We start from the raw sequence: 16,642 nt of genomic DNA, 5'->3' as shown, positions 1-16,642 counted from the left end.
TGCTTTGATATTAAATATGATCATTCTCTATTAATTTAATTTATTAAAAGCCTTAGCATACATGCTCATTGCTATGCAGAAGATACCCAGTTTTATCTATTAATGAAGGCAGATAACACACACATTAAGGCCTGGATGACCTCTAATTTCCTGCTTCTAAATTCAGATAAAATTGAAATTCTTGTACTCAGACCCACAAACATGGTACCAGATACTTACTCTGGATGGCATTACTTTGGCCTCCAGTAACACTGTGAGAAATCTTGGAGTAATTTCTGACCAGGATTTGTCCTTCAATGCACATATTAAACAAATATGCAGGACCGCTTTTTTGCATTTGCGCAATATTTCTAAAAATAGAAACATCCTTTCTCAGAGTGATGCTGAAAAGCTCATTCATGCATTTATTACTTCTAGGGTGGACTATTGTAATTCATTATTATCAGGCTGTGCTAAAAGCTCCCTGAAAAGCCTTCAGCTGATCCAAAATGCTGCAGCTAGAGTACTGACAGGGACTAGAAAGAGAGAGCAGATTTCTCTTCATTGGCTTCTCTTCATTGGCTTCCTGTTAAATCCAGAATAGAATTTAAAATCCTTCTCCTCACATACAAGGTCTTGAATAGTCAGGCCCCATCTTATCACTGCAATATGCCTAGACTACTGGGGGGTTCTACTGATGATTGCATGATGTATTTCTTCTTCACTCACCTCTTTTTTTTACCTTTTATACACCACTCTGTATTTAATTATTAGTCGTTATTAATCTCTGGCTCTCTTCTACAGTGTGTCTTTTGTCCTGTGTCCCTCCCCTCACCCACAATTGGTTGCCCGGTTGGAGGTGCCCCTCCCTGAGCCTGGTTCTGTTGGAGGTTTCTTCCTGTTAAAAGGGAGTTTTTCCTTCCCACTGTCACCAAGTGCTGCTCATAGGGGGTCGTTTTGCTCTAACTATTGTATGGTCTTTACCTTACAATTTAAAGCACCTTGAGGTGGTACTACTAGTACTACTGCTACTGCTACTACTAATATTTAATACTAATATTATTAATATTTATACTTTTATTATTAATAACAAAATAAAAAGTAAAAATGTTATTAATTTTATTATTAACAAAATTATTATAATATTTATTATTATTAATATTTCCATGATTCAGCCACTCACTTAACAAAGTTTTGGTTACCGAAAAATAAACATAGATATTACTAAGTGTCATCAGCATAAGCTGTGTCTGTAACTAAGGCTTGTCTTTGGTAGACAAGATAACTCCCAGTTTAGTTAGCAGTAAACTTTAGTGACAGTAAATAACACGTGCTAGGCTGGCAGTGACTCTATGAATGCATCAGCGCTTGCTGTGTTCTTGTGTCCAGTTGGATCAAAGGCTGGAGATCAGATGATGAAGAGGAACCAGATGAAAGCATCTCTGGAAAGATGTCTGGACAATGGGGTGAGCCTTTTACTGTGATTTTGATTAAGCTAGATCAATTACATTTTTGTGCGTCCAGTATAAAGGCAGGTCTGGACTGTGCTTGGCCTAGCTTAGCATATAGACTGGAAGAGGTTTGAAAGGGCACGCCATCTTTAAAAGTGACAAGTAACCAACTTTCAGCCACTTGAAGTCTCTTATTTGTGTGTTGTTTGTTAGAAATACATCCTGGAGGGTAAAAATGTTAAACGGCACTCAATGGTTTTAGTAGCAGTTAGCACTGGAGCTGTTTCTGTTATTATTGTTGCAGACGTTCTAACAAAGATGCTAACATTTTCACTGCTGACTAACAAACTCCTTGAAACAAATTCACAAACATCAGAGTGTCTGTGACGTGTGCTGTACCTGAAATGAACAGAAAGTTGTGCATTGCAGCTTGAAACTGGGAGGTCTGGACAGTGTAATGTGTCTTTCAGGGTTTCTGACTGTGTGAAGGTGAACTCTGACTCTGGGTGTTTTGCAGGTTTCAGCTCCTCGTCTGGACATGACGCTGAGTGAACTGCATGACCTGGCAGCCCGACAGCAGCAGCAGATCAGTGCCCAGCAGCAGCTGTTGGCCTCCAAGGTAAAACACACCTGATTGGCAACTGCTAGTTACTACTTATACTGTTGTTACTACTGCCAATAATATCATAAATGAAGTCAACAAACTGCTTCAAATTCAGCTACTGGCACTTTTCCCAGTTGATTTGTTCCACAATGGCCCAGGGACCCTTGTTAACTACTTTCCACTCTGTTATCTGTAGAATAGTGTGCTCAGTAAAGCCCTGTGTGAAAGGAAAATCTCCAGTCAAACAGAGATAAATGTCTGCAAAACCTCTTATGCCTCAGATGAACTAGTAGATGTGTTTTACACAAAACAAATACTGTAAACAATTCATTCCATTTAAAGTACATCAGGAAGAAATCTATTCAGCTGGTTAGGATGATACGACTTTAAAAACCTGACATGCACTGGGCTGTTTGCTTTGTGCTGCAGGAGCAACAGCTACAGTTCCTGAAGCTGCAGGATCACCGGCAGCAGCAGCAGGAGGCGTCTGAACAGGAGCGGCTGCGACAGCTGCGAGAGAACGCGCACAACCAGGAGGCCAAACTGCGACGAGTCCGGGCCCTAAGGGGTCAGGTGGAACAGAAACGCCTCAGTAACAGCAAACTAGGTCAGTGTGACAGAGATCTGGGCATTTGCCTTTTGATTAGATAGATCTTGTAACATTGTGTAAAACGTATTTTATCCTTATTGAAATCAGGCCTGATTGTGTAAAGTCAATGTGAAACACTAATGCACTGAGAAGTTTGGCACATTAACTGATGAGTAGGTGTCAAAGATCTGCAGGGGGAAACACATTGGAAATGTCAAGTCTCCACTGGTTGGTGTGTTTGGGAGTATTGTTCCTCTTTGGAGTCCAGGTTGTGGGACTGCAATCAGTAACCTGTACTTAAGGACCAGTTTGAGCCTCCAGTCTTGGCCAGTTAGTCTGCTACTGCTAAGTGGTAAATCAGGCCTCAATGGGGTACCTTAGTGCCGAAGGGCAAAAACCACAAACTTCTGTGTTTCCAGTCAAACCTCACCTGGCTCAAGAGCACATGTGGAGTCAGGTAAGTTGTACAGGTAGGTAATAACTGGTCTTCACCTACAGTCACCTGCATTTGGAGTACTGCTCCTGGCTTCCCTGCCTGCCCTTCTGGAACCTCCCTCCTCTGCAAACCAGCGACCTAAGGATGAACTCATTCACCTCACCAAGTAAGCCAAAATTTCTCAACACATTCTCTGCCTCAAACCTCTGTGGGCTTCCCTCTCTTTGAACACTGGGATTCATTTCTCTGTCCTCTTGCTTAGTGACTCGCCTCTCTGTGGAACCAGTCTTCACTTCCTGCTGCCTCTGTGACCTGCATTTATTGCTTATTCTTTTTGAGAAATGGAGAAAAAAGATTCTGAAACTCGTGAAGCTGTTTCCACTCTGTCTGAATTTGAGTCCTCCGTTTTGCTTCGGCCTAAGTGGCCCGTGACAGGAAAGCTGTTTATGAAACTGCTGAAACACCATGTAGTTAAACAGTCTAAGTCTTCTATATTTTTAAACAAGTTTGTCAAACTTTTCTTAAAGTTTAATATGCTTATATCCGACTATTTCTGTTCTTTGACTCTTAGAACAGCTTAATAGGTCCTGGTGCAGCCCCTCTGTTCCTTTCTTGTAAGTCAACTTTTCCCTGGCTACCCTTCTTAAACAGGGTTTAGAGCCAGAGCTGTTTGTCACATACACAGAGGAGTAAGAGGACGAGAGTAAAAGTCAGAACTCCAAATCTTTATTCCAGTACAAGCAGTGGTCATCCATGAGTGGGGAAAACAATCCAACTAAGGAGCGAGCAAAAGGAAAAGTCTGTGAAATCTAAAACGAGCACAAGGAGCTCACTTAGAAACACAGTGGACAACATGAGAAATACTAGAAATTACTGCAAAGATTACAAGAGAGTCTGGCAGCTTAAGTGTTGTGAAGGGATTATACCAATAATACATCCTCCAGGAACTGCCTGACTGAAGTATGGTGTTCTATTGGATTTTGGTCAGGCGAGTGTGGGGGCCTGTTGGTGGTATCGATTCCTTCATCCTCCAGGAACTGCCTGCACACTGTGCCACATGAGGCCGGGCATTGTCGTGCACCAGGAGGACCTCAGAAGCCACTGCACCAGCATAGGGTCTGACAGTGGGTCCAAGGACTTCATCCTGATACCTGATGGCAGCCAGGGTGCCGTTGCCTAGCATGTAGAGGTCTGTGTGTCCCTCCATGGATATGCCTCCTCAAACCATCACTGACCCACCACCAAACCGGTCATGCTGAACGATGTTACAGTACAGGCAGCATGATGCTCTCCACGGCTTCTCCAGACCCTTTCATGTTTGTCACGTGTGCTCAGGGTGAACCTGCTCATCTGTGAAGAGCACAGGGCGCCAGTGACTATTCTGGTATTCTGTCTGCTCGGATGGACATCATACAGCTCCAAAAGAAGAAGAAAAAAAAAAAAGCCCTGCTTGAACTAATTTTACATGTCATTTGTTACTTTTATGTATCTGAATGGCTGGCATAAAAATATTAGACTGGGGATATATTCTGTGTGTATCTGCCCAGTCAGCAGTAATCAGTCCATAGCCACATGCGCTGTCAGAGCAGATGGATGTCTGGAATATGAAATGGAGTTATTGGAAACTGGCCATCAGACAGCATGGACCAGATTAGGGAAAATGGAGATCCAGTAAATGTAACCCTGTTTCAGGGTCATCATTATGGAAATTACAGAATTTACATTAAGCTGCCTGTCATTTCATTTCATGTTACTGTGACTCTTTCACGTGCCCAGCTCACTGGATGTTTAACAATTATTAATTCTTGGCAGAACTGGTAAAGTCCATGTAAATTAGTTGGTTTCTTGGCACAGACCAGCTTTTAATCACAGTTCACAAATTTTGTACAGGGTTAAGGTCAAGATTTTTGGGCCATTTCTGTAGATTCAAAGATCATCAATTTAAACAACTGCACGTAAATACAAGTTATTCAGATGTGAAACCCCTTTGGCAAGGTCTGTAAGGAGACCCAAACTGTCACCCTCAGATGAGAGGAAATTGGTTAGGATGTTCAAGAAGAACCCAGGAACCACCAAAGCTCAATCCTGCCATGAACTGGAAACTGCTGAAACACCAGCATCATATTACTGTAGGTCCACCAGCCATTTGGTGTTGTGACACCTCTTTGTCCCAGATGTTCCTCCAGTATTGCTCAGTCTCTGCTCTGGGTGGGTCTGCCCTTGTGCTATTGTTCCCTTGTGGCTGAGAGTGCACCTTGGATGAATCTTTGGAGAACAGGCCATTTGTTCCCTTGGCTTCTGCTTCTCTAATACATCTCTTCAGCCTAGTGGCCAGAGCTGTGAGCCTTTGTTTGGTAGTCTCTAGAGCCTCAGTTATGGACATCTTGTTGCAGCTCTTTTTCATCCAAGACCCGTATCTCACGATGCCCTTCTGTACGCCAGTTAACCAACTAACAGCCATCTGAGCTTCCCTGATTTTGGCTTCCAAGCATTCTTCTCCCCACGTGTGCGTGTCTGTGTGTTTGTGGGTGTGCTTGTAATGGGGATGGTGTGTAGAGCAGTGTTCACATCTGCAATCATCTCCTCAGATGAGGTGATGAGCCGGGGGGAATCATGCTCGTGGCCCAGGATGAGGTACAAAAAGAACTTTGATTCATATAAAGCTACTCCAGTGGAGTCCAAAACCAAAAATTTAAGGCTGAAAATGAGCGTAATGAGTCTCTTTAAATAAGTAGTGGATGAGTACTGTGGGATCAGTGGCACTAGTATCAATTAATAACTGTGCACATGTGATTGTGTTTCAGTGGAGGAGATTGAGCAGATGACCAGCCTCTTTCATCAGAAGCAGACAGAGCTGCTGGTGGCTGTGGCGAGGGTGGAGGAGCTGAGCGACCAGCTGGAGGCACTGAGGAGCAACAGTCTGGAGCCTCCTCTTCCTTTTCTTCCTCACCAGCACACCATCTCTTCTACAGCTGAGCTGGAACGCCTCTACAAAGAACTGCAGGTGAGATCTCAGCTGAGAATCTCTGCTGCTAATATCAGCTCTGTCATTCATAGAAAACTACCTGGAGGAGTCTCTACATGGGTAACAGCATGGCACGAAGAAAGGGTCTCTGAGGGATGTGCTAGATGTCAGATTAATGGGTTAGTGATGTATATTTAGCTTCAAGCCAGAGTTCTGAAGTAGCCAGTTTTCCATTTGAAGCACATTTTCCCCTGGGAATTTTTTTTTTTTCTTTCAGGGAGCTAAAAGGCTCCTTCACTCCATTGTTTCTCTTCATGTCCACTGTGGTAAACCCCACAGAGATCTGACAAATGAAACATAGTGACTGTTTTTATTCTGAGGATGCAGCAACATTGTTACATCCTGTCGGTCTCCACTTCAGTTTTTCTTCTCGCCACGCCCTCTCTGTCTGTGTCTGCTCCTCTGATGAGAAATCAATATGGATTTCATATTGGTGCAGGCCCCCAAATTGACCTGACAAAATAAAAAACAGCCAAATGCAGCCCTCTTTTAACACAGTTAGACTACCATGGTAACTGACCACATAACCAGGAAGACTTTCAAATTAGCTGGATAAAGCAGCACACTGGCTCTATTTTCATCATAATGTTCTATGATCAGTACAGCCAAGCTGAGAGATTATTAAATATACAGACCGACTGAGCTGCATGTTGGTGATGTCACTGAATGAAGTGGTACGGGTACAGATGTGCAAAGTGTCGGCATCACTGTGGCACTGAAATTTACTGTTATTGACTTGGTGAAGCCAAAAATGCACAGAAATCTTTTTCTGTTTCTCCTGAACTGGTGGAATGCTGGAATTTTAGCAAATTGAAGACAGAAAATTGATTTCTTGGGGTTCATCACTGTATATTTAATCAGTCAAATTAAGCACACTTTGATTTGGCCCAAACCTGAGGTGATTTCTGCCTCTCCTGCATTATGGTTGAGTGTCATAGTGAAAAATATCAAATTGTCACTATAGGAACAAACTGCAGCACTGAATATAAAATACATTTCTTTATGTATTAATTCATTCCAGTTCCCTGTAGCATTCCTCTAAACTGACTGATGTGAGTGGAACTTCATTGATCCGTTGTGTTTTATCAGCGTGAAGGCTCCTCCTGGATCTGTGCAGCAGATCCTTCAGTTTGTTTCTGCTGTTCCTCATTTTCTCTTTGCTAAAGTTATTTTTTGCTGTGAAGGGAAACTCTGTTCTTATTATGTAAGCATAACTACAAGAGGCAGTCCCACAGTAACATTTAAGGTCATTTGTGCAGAAAGTTCTTTTCCACACAAACAACTTAAATGAACTGATGACCTTTAATTTATCAAGGCATTATTATTATTATTCAGACAATATTGCTTCTGTTGGTTTTTCTATCATACCCTGACCTTCCTCTCTCCCACCCAGCTAAGAAACAAGCTGAACCAGGATCAGAGCACCAGGCTGAAGCAGCAGAGGGAGAGCCTGAACAAGAGGAACTTGGAAGTGGTTTCGATGGACCGTCGGCTGGCTGAGCTCCGGGAGCGGCTGTGGAAGAAAAAAGCTGCTCTGCAGCAGAATGAGAACCAGCCAGTGAGTTTATAAACAGCACAAAAAGTAACGAAATTATTTCTTTGTCTTACATGTTACATGTTATACCAATGGAAAGCCTGTGTATTTCCCCTTAAATGGAGCCACGTTTGTAAGGAAAATGCATTTGTGGGTTGAGCAGCAGAGTTGTGTATGTGGGTTGTGCTCATGAAAAATGCCAACCTGCTCATTCTGCTATTGACTGTTGTTTGAAGCTTCTGGTACCCCTGGTGCTGACAATCAAGCTTGTCATCATTGGAAGCTCTCAATGCAGAGAGATATCAAAATGAGATTCTGCTACAATCCCAGTCTTCACAGTCTGGGACTGAACTCCATCCTCCAAGATGCGCTCCCCCCACCAGAGCGGGTTTATCAGAGACTACCTCTAGAATTTGGGAGTGGAGAAGATTGAAAGGCCATCCTGCGGTCCTGACCTCAACCCCATTGAACAATTCTGAGATCATCTTAGGTGTGCTGTTTGCAGAGGTGGCAAAAGTACAGAGATTCTGTACTTAAATAAAAGTACAGATACTTGTGTTAAAAAAATACTCTAGTAAAAGTTGAAGTACTGTACATCTGTACGCAAGTAAAAATAAAAAAGTACAGGGTCCTAAATGTACTTAAAGTAACAAAGTAAAAGTAGTTCTTTGGAGGATGTTTCTAACAGCTATTTTTGTGCAAAGATAACTGAACCTTGTTCTATATTAAAGTAATAATAAAACAATATTATTACATGAGAATACAAACTTTATTTCAGTCTAAATTCTAATGAACACTGTTATGTAAAACACAAGCAGAGAAAAAGAGAGGGTTTTTATTAAGCTCTATTTTTGTTACCTGCAGTGTAGAGAGTGACTCTGCCTCACATGAACAGGAAACGAGTGCAGTCAGGGGTTACAGTGTGATTCAGCAGGTGGGGGAACTCTAAGATCGGCAGTGGCTCAGCGTGGGGCAAAGAGTCCCAGCTCACAATAATTTCTATTGTGAGCTCCAGTAGATTTTCTTTGTGTCAGGCTGTGGTCAGCTGACCTGAGCTGCTGCTGCTCTTTTACACAGCTGAATTCAACACGATGTAACCCACTAGTTTACAAAGCTATCTTGGCTGATTTCCATCCCCTACACTGACAGCATACTGTTCATATTGTCTTTACACTGACAGTTTGCAGCTGGTATAAATGTTGAATTCAGTGAATGAATCTCAGCATCATCAGCTTAAATTCAAACTCATCTCTGCTACACTTGATGTAACCTGTAACTCTGACCATGAACACCACACTCACAGTGCACCAATCCAACACAGAGCTTTAGTGTAAATTCACCACAGTACAGCAAACTAACCTGTTTATCCTGCACTAAACTGCAGTATTTTCAGACAATCTTTGAATAACATAAAGTTCGTGTACCTCAGTTTGTTTCAAAATATGAAAAAAACACAACTTCACATCATATACAGATCCAAGAGCTGAATTAATAATGTAAGCTTTAAGTTTCCAGGATATCAAATGTCCCTGTCCGGCCCAGTGTAACCCCTGAGCACAGCTCTATAAATGATACGTAAATTATCTGGTTTTAACTCTTTCATCTCTTTGTATGCAATAAAAAAGAATGGGATGCCATCCCACAGCAGGGTGTAACCGAGCTGGTGACCAGCATGAGGAGGAGGTGCCAGGCTGTGGTGACTGTGTATGGTTCTTCCACATGCTGCCGTGTGTTATGTGAATAAATTGTTAAATATGTCGTGTTTCTTCAGACTTCAATCATCCAATCCATTAAATAACAACAAGAGTCAATAGCAGAAAAAGTTTTTTGGCATTAGCAGAGAAGATTTGGCGCCCATTTTCATGGGCACAACCCACATACGCAACTCTGCTGCTCAACCCACATAATACATTTTCCTTACAAACGTGGCTCCATTTGAGGGGAAATAAACAGACTTTGCAACAGTGTAAGATTTATTATCATGAAGCATTGTTACAACAAAGAAATAATCAACCAAACACAGATTTCCTTATTTTTTGTAAAATTATCTGCAACATTTTCTAGATTAGGTTAGTTAGATTTTTTTTCTTCTAACAAAACAGCTTGCTTTGTAGTTGCTTGCTTAATATACAAGATGTGGTATTAAATACCGACTAAAAAGGCTACGACAGTCAAACATTTCTGTTCCTTCCAGGTGGCTTCAGACAGCACAGCCCCACAACATGGCATGGGCTCCAGAGTGGCAGCGGTGGGGCCGTACATCCAGTCGTCCTCCACATCAAGCTCTCAGGGGCCTCCAGTGCCGACCCGCCAGGAGATTCTGGTGAAGCCGGCATACCCAGATGGCACTGCCACCCTGCCCATGCCCGACTCATCACTGAAGCCGCCTCCAAGGCCGGTCAAACCAGCCTCAGGTACGCTTTTCTGCTTTATGTGATTTAAGAAGTACGTTTTTCTGTGTCAGTGAGTCTATCCTAGCGTGCTAAAACACCATTTAAATATTTGAAACGTCAGTACTTTTTTAGTACCAAAAGTGTATCTGATGTGATTGTCTCTGCTTCTCAGGTTTTAACACCTCAAAACCAAGCAAACTCTCTGACTGGGACAGCTCATTTTCTGAATCCAGTGGGGATTACGAGCATGCCTCCACTCTGCCTCGCATGTCCAACCTAAGCCGCCGCGATTCAGGTCAGTTAGGTTATATATGATGTTGTTTCTGGTTTCTTCTCTGAAAACAGAGGGTCTAGCCTTTCTGTGGCTTTACTATTATTTGTTGTTGACTTCTCGGTCTGACACATTAAAGCCTAAATTAAGGATGGTCTGCATTCATGGCTGCATTTTAAAAGAAATCAGCCTGAGAAGATAAGGAATGAGGTCTGATAGATACAGTCCCACAGATGTTTGAGTTACTTTAAGTTACTTTCTCTTTTGTAGGTGGTGAGAGTGCCACAGATATGAAGGGCTACTCTGGGTCTGACATCCCGCCTCCTATACCCGCACGATCCGGTCGCTTCACTGAGAACCTGCTAAGGGACAATCAGGTATCAATGGACTTCATTCATGTCTATTCATTTCAACTTTCATGCTTTTTTTATCTTCAGAAAGGTCTGTCCCTGTGATAGCAGTAATTTAATGAACCTTATTAGGCTAATCAAAATCAACCTAATGGTGAAATACAGCTATTTGAAGTTAAGAAGACACAAGAATTTCAAAATAAAAGCTTTCTCAACCGGAAATCAAGAAGAATAGGCAATAAACAAAATCAAGAATTGAATAAGTTAGTAACAGGATTGTCTTGTATAGCCATACAGCTCATTCAGCTGATGGATGTGCAGATCTTGATTAATAACATGCTGTCAAATCTTCCCAAAACTCATTTGTGTTTAGTGCAAAACAGAAACGTACACACGGTTGTGCTTATACAGATGTTTTCATGTTCAGTCATAAAAAAGCTCAAAGTAAAGCTGGTGCAAAGTTAAATACAACAATTTATCAAACTGGTTGTTAGCTGTGGAGCTCTTATAATTTTAATGTAAAACTATTTTACATTTCCCCTCATTTTGATACAGAAGTTTGATTCATTGCTTCATTTTACTTCAGTTTCTGTATTTAGCAGTTATATAATCCTTATCTGAGTATAACACTGTGTTTCCATGTTTGCTCTCACTTTCAGGCCTCAAGCAAAAGTCTGTCCAAGCTGACAGCACCACCTCCAGTTCCCAGTAAGCCTAAATCTTTCTCCTCTTCTGGCCCGTCAGCTTTCTCCAAACCCCCCTATAGCACGGGCACCTTCCCTGGTAAGGTGAAGCCAGTTGGGGGCCTCCTCAGGGCTCCAGGAATTCTCTCCAGCCACAGCAACACCCTCCCTTTGCCCAACAAACAGGAGAGTCCTCCAGCTGCTGCTGTGCGACCCTACACCCCAGACCCCTCTGATGGTCCCCCTCCTGTGCTGCAGAAACCTCAGACACTGGCGGCTTCATCGATCTACTCGATGTACACTCAGCAGGCTACGCCAGGGAAAGGCTACCAACCCAGCAGTCAGGGAACACTGCCCCGGAGCCAGCCCCGAGGTGATCCACTCATACACCTGCCACTGTGTTAAAATACTCTCCCTGCTAATGTAGGGTTGTACAATTATGGCCAAAATTATTATCCCGATTATTTCAATCATTTCTGATATCATGATTATTGGTCCTCTTTATTTACCAAAATTTACATCTTTTAGTTGAAAAATATAAATAAAAAGTACCAAAATTTAACATGAAATAAAACCAGCAGAAAAGTTTCACTTTTGCATTGTGCTACATTGTGCTTCAGTTAAAACATCTTTGAAGACAAATAGGGGTTAATTCACCCAATAACCCAATCTTCTAGAAGCAAAAAATAAAGCCATTCATTATACCTGCATGATGGATGCAAATAAAACTTGTACCAAAGTACTCGATAGCTGTGAGATGCCTGTACATTTCCTCTGTCACATACTTGTTGAGACTACATTCAGGAATCTCCATGCTGCACGTTGAAACAGCTTTGATTGGTATATTCACGCACGTTATCAGGCAGTGATTTAGACAGCACTTGATTTGCTTTTGCTATGTAGTCTATTGGTGAAGTGAACATTTTCAGTACTGGTTGAACATGTTCATTTAATCATCCATCCATCTATCCCTCCTTTCTTCCCTCCCTTATCAAATGCTTTTTCCAAGTCCACAAAACACATAGACTGGATGGGTAAACTCTGGTCCAGCGCTGGTCCAGCGTTCCACGACCAGGATGAAAACTGCATTGTTCCTTCTGAATCTGGGGTTTGACTAATGAATGAACTCTCCTTTCCAGCACCCTGGCATCGGCCTACCAGGGAGGCTGAAGAGTGTGATAGTTGATAGTTGGAGCACACTCTCTGGTCCCCCTTATTGAAAATGGGGACCACACCCCACTTTGCCAATCCAGAGGCAGTGCCCCCAGATCTCCACTTGACACTGCAGCCAACCAAGACAACCCTACAACATCCAGAGCCTTCAGGAACCCAGGGCAATTTTCATCCACCCCTGGGGCCCTGCCACTAAGGAGTCGTCTACCTACCTCAGTGAACTCACCCCCAGTGATTGGCGAGTTGTCCCCTTGTCTCCATACTCTGCTTTCACTAAAGAAGGCATCTCAGTGGGATTAAGGAGGTCCTCGAAGTATTCCTTCCACCACCCGACTAACCTCAATTGAAGTCAGCAACGCCCCACCCACACTATACACCATATGGGTAGAGAACTGCTTTCCCTTCCTGAGTCACCTGACAGTTTGCCAGAATCACATCAAAGCAGTCCAAAAGTCTTTTTCCATGGACTCATTCAACTCCTCCCACACCTGAGTTTTTGTTTCAGCCACCACTCGAGCTGCATTCCGCTTGGCCTGCCGGTACCTGAAGTCCCACAGGCTAACTGAGCCTGATAGGACTCCTCCTTTAGGTTGATGGCTCCCTTCACCCTCGGTGTCCACCATCTGGTTCAGGGATTACCACCACGACAGACACCAACCACCTTGCAGTGAAAGCTCCGTGCAGCAGCCTCAACAACACAGATGCAGAACATGTTCCATTTGAACTTGGTTCTTAACTGCCCTCAGAATGTTGTTGAAGTTCTGCCACAGGTGGGAGTTGAAGATCTTGCCTCTGCCAGGCATTTCCAGAGCATCCCTACTGTATTTTTTTCAACTTTATTTCTTTCAGGGGCCGTGTACAAAAAACATTAATCACATAAAAGGAAAAGACGTGAATGAGTGAGTGGCGTACTGAGGGCTTCTGTTTAGGACTACACTTCCTCGTCACAGTCACCCAGCCAGCTTTCCCAGCTGCTCAGGATCTGTTTGGGAAGAGCTAATGGCAGCTAAGCTATCTTGGTCCCCATCAACTACAGGGGCCTGGCTAGCTACAGGATTTTTCAGTGTGCAGAGTCGGGTCTCCAATTTACTAGCCTGACCTCCAAAGCCACCAACAGGCTACAGTTGTTACTGGTGAAGGAGGCTGAGGAGTAGTTAAACATCTGACACACAGAGCAGGGAAGTGCAGGAGGGACTGGAGAAGAAGCCATGCTGCTAGTATATGTTTAGGTGCACCAGGTCTCTCCAGCATCCTCCTCTGCCACCTGATCCAACTCCCCACTGGTGATCAGTTGACAGCTCAGCTCTTCTCTTCACCTGAGTGTCCAGAACATACGGCCACAGATCTGATGATATAATTACAAAATCGATCATCGGCCTGCAACCTAGGGTGTCCTGGTACAATGTGCACTTATGGACATCCTTATATATTCAAACATATTCGTTATGGACAAACTATAGTTTGCACAGAAGTCCAATAACAAAACACCACTCGGGTTCAGTCCAGACAGGCCATTCCTCCCAATCACGCCCCTCCAGATCTCACTGTCATTGCCAATGTGAGTCAAGTCTCCCAGTAGGACGATGAAGTCACTGGATTAAACACCTTTGAGCACCCCACCTAGCAATTCCAAGAAGACTGGGTACTCTGAACGGTTATTTGGCACATATGCACAAACAGTCAGTACCCATTCCCTGACCTGAATGTGTAGGGAAATGACCCTCTCATCCACCAGTGAAAGCTCCAACGTACAGGCAGCAAACTGAGGGGATATAAGGATACCCACTGCAGTATGCCACCTCTCACTGTGGGCAACTGCAAACTGGAACAGAGTCCAGCCTCTCACCTGGAGACTGGTTCCAGAGCCCAGGCCGTGGGTTGAGTTTAGCCCGAATATATTTAGCCAATATCCCTCAACCTCATGCACTAGCTCGAGTTCCTTCCCCCCCAGAGAGGTGACATTCCATGTCCCGATAGCCATGATTAGTGCCTCTGTGCTGTCTTTCGGCCCAACTTTGTCCAGCCATTTGTAGGATTTTTCCATATCAGCGCAGAGGTTGTCAACTTTTTTGCAGAGAATGGAACTTGTCTGACTGTATTGTGCCAGGTGTAAAGTTTGGTGGAGGGGGAATTATGGTGTGTGGTTGTTTTTCAGGAGTTTTGCTCAGTCCTTTAGTTCCAGTGAAAGGAACTCTTAATGCTTCATCATACCGAGACATTTTGGGCAATTTCTTGCTCCCAACTTTGTGGGAACAGTTTCTTCTTGTTCCAAAATAACTGCAAACTAGTGCACAATGCAGGTCCATAAAGACACGGATGAGCGAGTTTGGTGTGGAAGAACTTGACAGGCCTGCACAGAGTCCTGACCTCAACCTGATAGAACACCTTTGGGATGAATTAGAGTGAAAACTGTGAGTCAGGACTTTTCTTCCAACAGTGTCCAATCAGTGTCTGACCTCACAAATGTGTATCTGGAAGAATGGTCAAAAATGTCACTCAAGGTCATATGTTTGTGAAGACAGACGAACAAATATTTTTGGCAATATAGTGTATATAGAAAGAGATACAATTAAAACACAAAAACACAGAGATGAGTTCATTAAGTCTAATCTAAATGATGCACATGAAGTCATGTTCCTCCTTTTCTATAGAAATGTAATGGAAAAGTGAAAATAAATCCTTTACTAAAGAAAATCATTTTCTCTTGAAAAGGATGTTTTGGGTGAAGTTTTTTTTTTTCTCATCCAAATCAAGGTTCATGGATATAATTTGTAATTTGTGCTTTTGTTTTATAGAGGACAAATAAAGCTTGCTGTTAGAAACTTCTAGTGAACCAGCTTACTGTCTCTTCTTTTGCAGTGTATGGAAAACCGGTCCTCCCAGCCAGCAGCAAGCAGCAGTCGATCAGCTCCGAAAACAATTCCTTCAGTTCTGGGTTTTGTGGACCTGACGGAAGTGAGGCTGACAGTAGTTGCCCAGGTAACAGTGAAGGCATCGGAGGAGAAACGGTGGAAGGCAGCGTCCCTCGCCCGCTCAGCCCCACCAAGCTCCTCCCCTTCTTATCAAACCCTCACCGGAACCCCAGCGATGCTGATCTGGAGGCTCTCCGCCGCCGGCTGCACCACGCACCACGTCCCCTGAAGAAACGCAACTCAATCACAGAGCCTGAAGGCCCAGCAGGACCCAACATCCAGAAACTGCTGTACCAGAAAACCACTCTGGCTGCCATGGAAACCATCCCCATGGAGACAGTTGGTACAGCAGGGATGTACATGCAACCCACAGTTCATGAGGACAGGATGGGTGGCACAGATGTAGCAGCCAGGGCTGAGAACGAAAGTGGATCTGGCCTGAAAGAGCCACTCGCTGAGAGCCCCGAGGAAAGTTTGACCCCGCCCCCACTACCCCCTCGTTCACGCATCTCCGACCCCACTTCCTGCCACTCCATGCCACCCCCACTGGAGGGCAAGGAGAAGGAGGAAGAAGTGTGTCCATCAACCTTAGCTCACCAGGAACAGTTTCTAGAGGAGTTCCCTCCTTACCCACCCCCACCTTATCCCAGCTGTGGGGATTTGGAGCAGGGAGATGATGCTGTTAACCTGCACCCACCAGAGGTCACAGGACAGGTCACAGTGCCGCTGGTGAGTGAGGTGATACTAACAAATAGATTCTGAGAGGTTCTTAAAAGTCCAGTTCACCTAAAAAACAAACAAAAATGCTGATTTGTTGCTGTTCTTCTGTTTTCTTCTTAGGGTAAGAAATCAATCCTCCGTAAAGCTGGCTCAGAGCGGACCAACCACAATCTGCGGGTCAAGTTCAATCCTTTGGCCCTGCTGCTGGACTCATCTCTGGAGGGCGAGTACGACCTTCTCCAGAGGATTATCTACGATGTGAGTCACAAAGCTGTCCTTGCTTTGCAGATCCACGAGAAAGATTTATACTTGCAAACTCCTGAATTGTTCTTTATATGTTACCATGTGTGTCTTGCAGGTGGAGGACCCTAGTATGCCGAACGACGAGGGCATCACGGCACTGCACAACGCTGTCTGTACTGGCCACACTGAGATTGTCAAGTTTTTGGTTCAGTTTGGTGTCAATGTTAATGCTGCCGACAGTGACGGCTGGTGAGCCTGTGTAGGAAACATGGACAGTAT

At 43.8% G+C, this 16,642-nt stretch overlaps 1 protein-coding gene across 1 annotated transcript in view; it reads left to right on the top strand.

The window, feature by feature from the left end:
• Window positions 1-16,642, top strand: part of LOC115776760 (apoptosis-stimulating of p53 protein 2-like) — a 36,728-nt gene that overhangs the window by 17,893 nt on the left and 2,193 nt on the right. The window contains exons 4-15 of the mRNA XM_030724525.1: window positions 1,369-1,445; window positions 1,948-2,049; window positions 2,464-2,641; window positions 5,864-6,063; window positions 7,478-7,642; window positions 9,813-10,032; window positions 10,184-10,306; window positions 10,553-10,659; window positions 11,292-11,688; window positions 15,348-16,129; window positions 16,241-16,378; window positions 16,479-16,612. Coding sequence (XP_030580385.1) covers window positions 1,369-1,445; window positions 1,948-2,049; window positions 2,464-2,641; window positions 5,864-6,063; window positions 7,478-7,642; window positions 9,813-10,032; window positions 10,184-10,306; window positions 10,553-10,659; window positions 11,292-11,688; window positions 15,348-16,129; window positions 16,241-16,378; window positions 16,479-16,612 — 2,623 coding nt within the window. The remainder of the gene's footprint in view (window positions 1-1,368; window positions 1,446-1,947; window positions 2,050-2,463; window positions 2,642-5,863; window positions 6,064-7,477; window positions 7,643-9,812; window positions 10,033-10,183; window positions 10,307-10,552; window positions 10,660-11,291; window positions 11,689-15,347; window positions 16,130-16,240; window positions 16,379-16,478; window positions 16,613-16,642) is intronic.

Source organism: Archocentrus centrarchus, unplaced genomic scaffold (genome assembly GCF_007364275.1).
Source record: "Archocentrus centrarchus isolate MPI-CPG fArcCen1 unplaced genomic scaffold, fArcCen1 scaffold_37_ctg1, whole genome shotgun sequence".
NCBI classification, from domain to species: Eukaryota; Metazoa; Chordata; class Actinopteri; order Cichliformes; family Cichlidae; genus Archocentrus; species Archocentrus centrarchus.
This window is presented reverse-complemented; position numbering and strand designations above follow the sequence as displayed.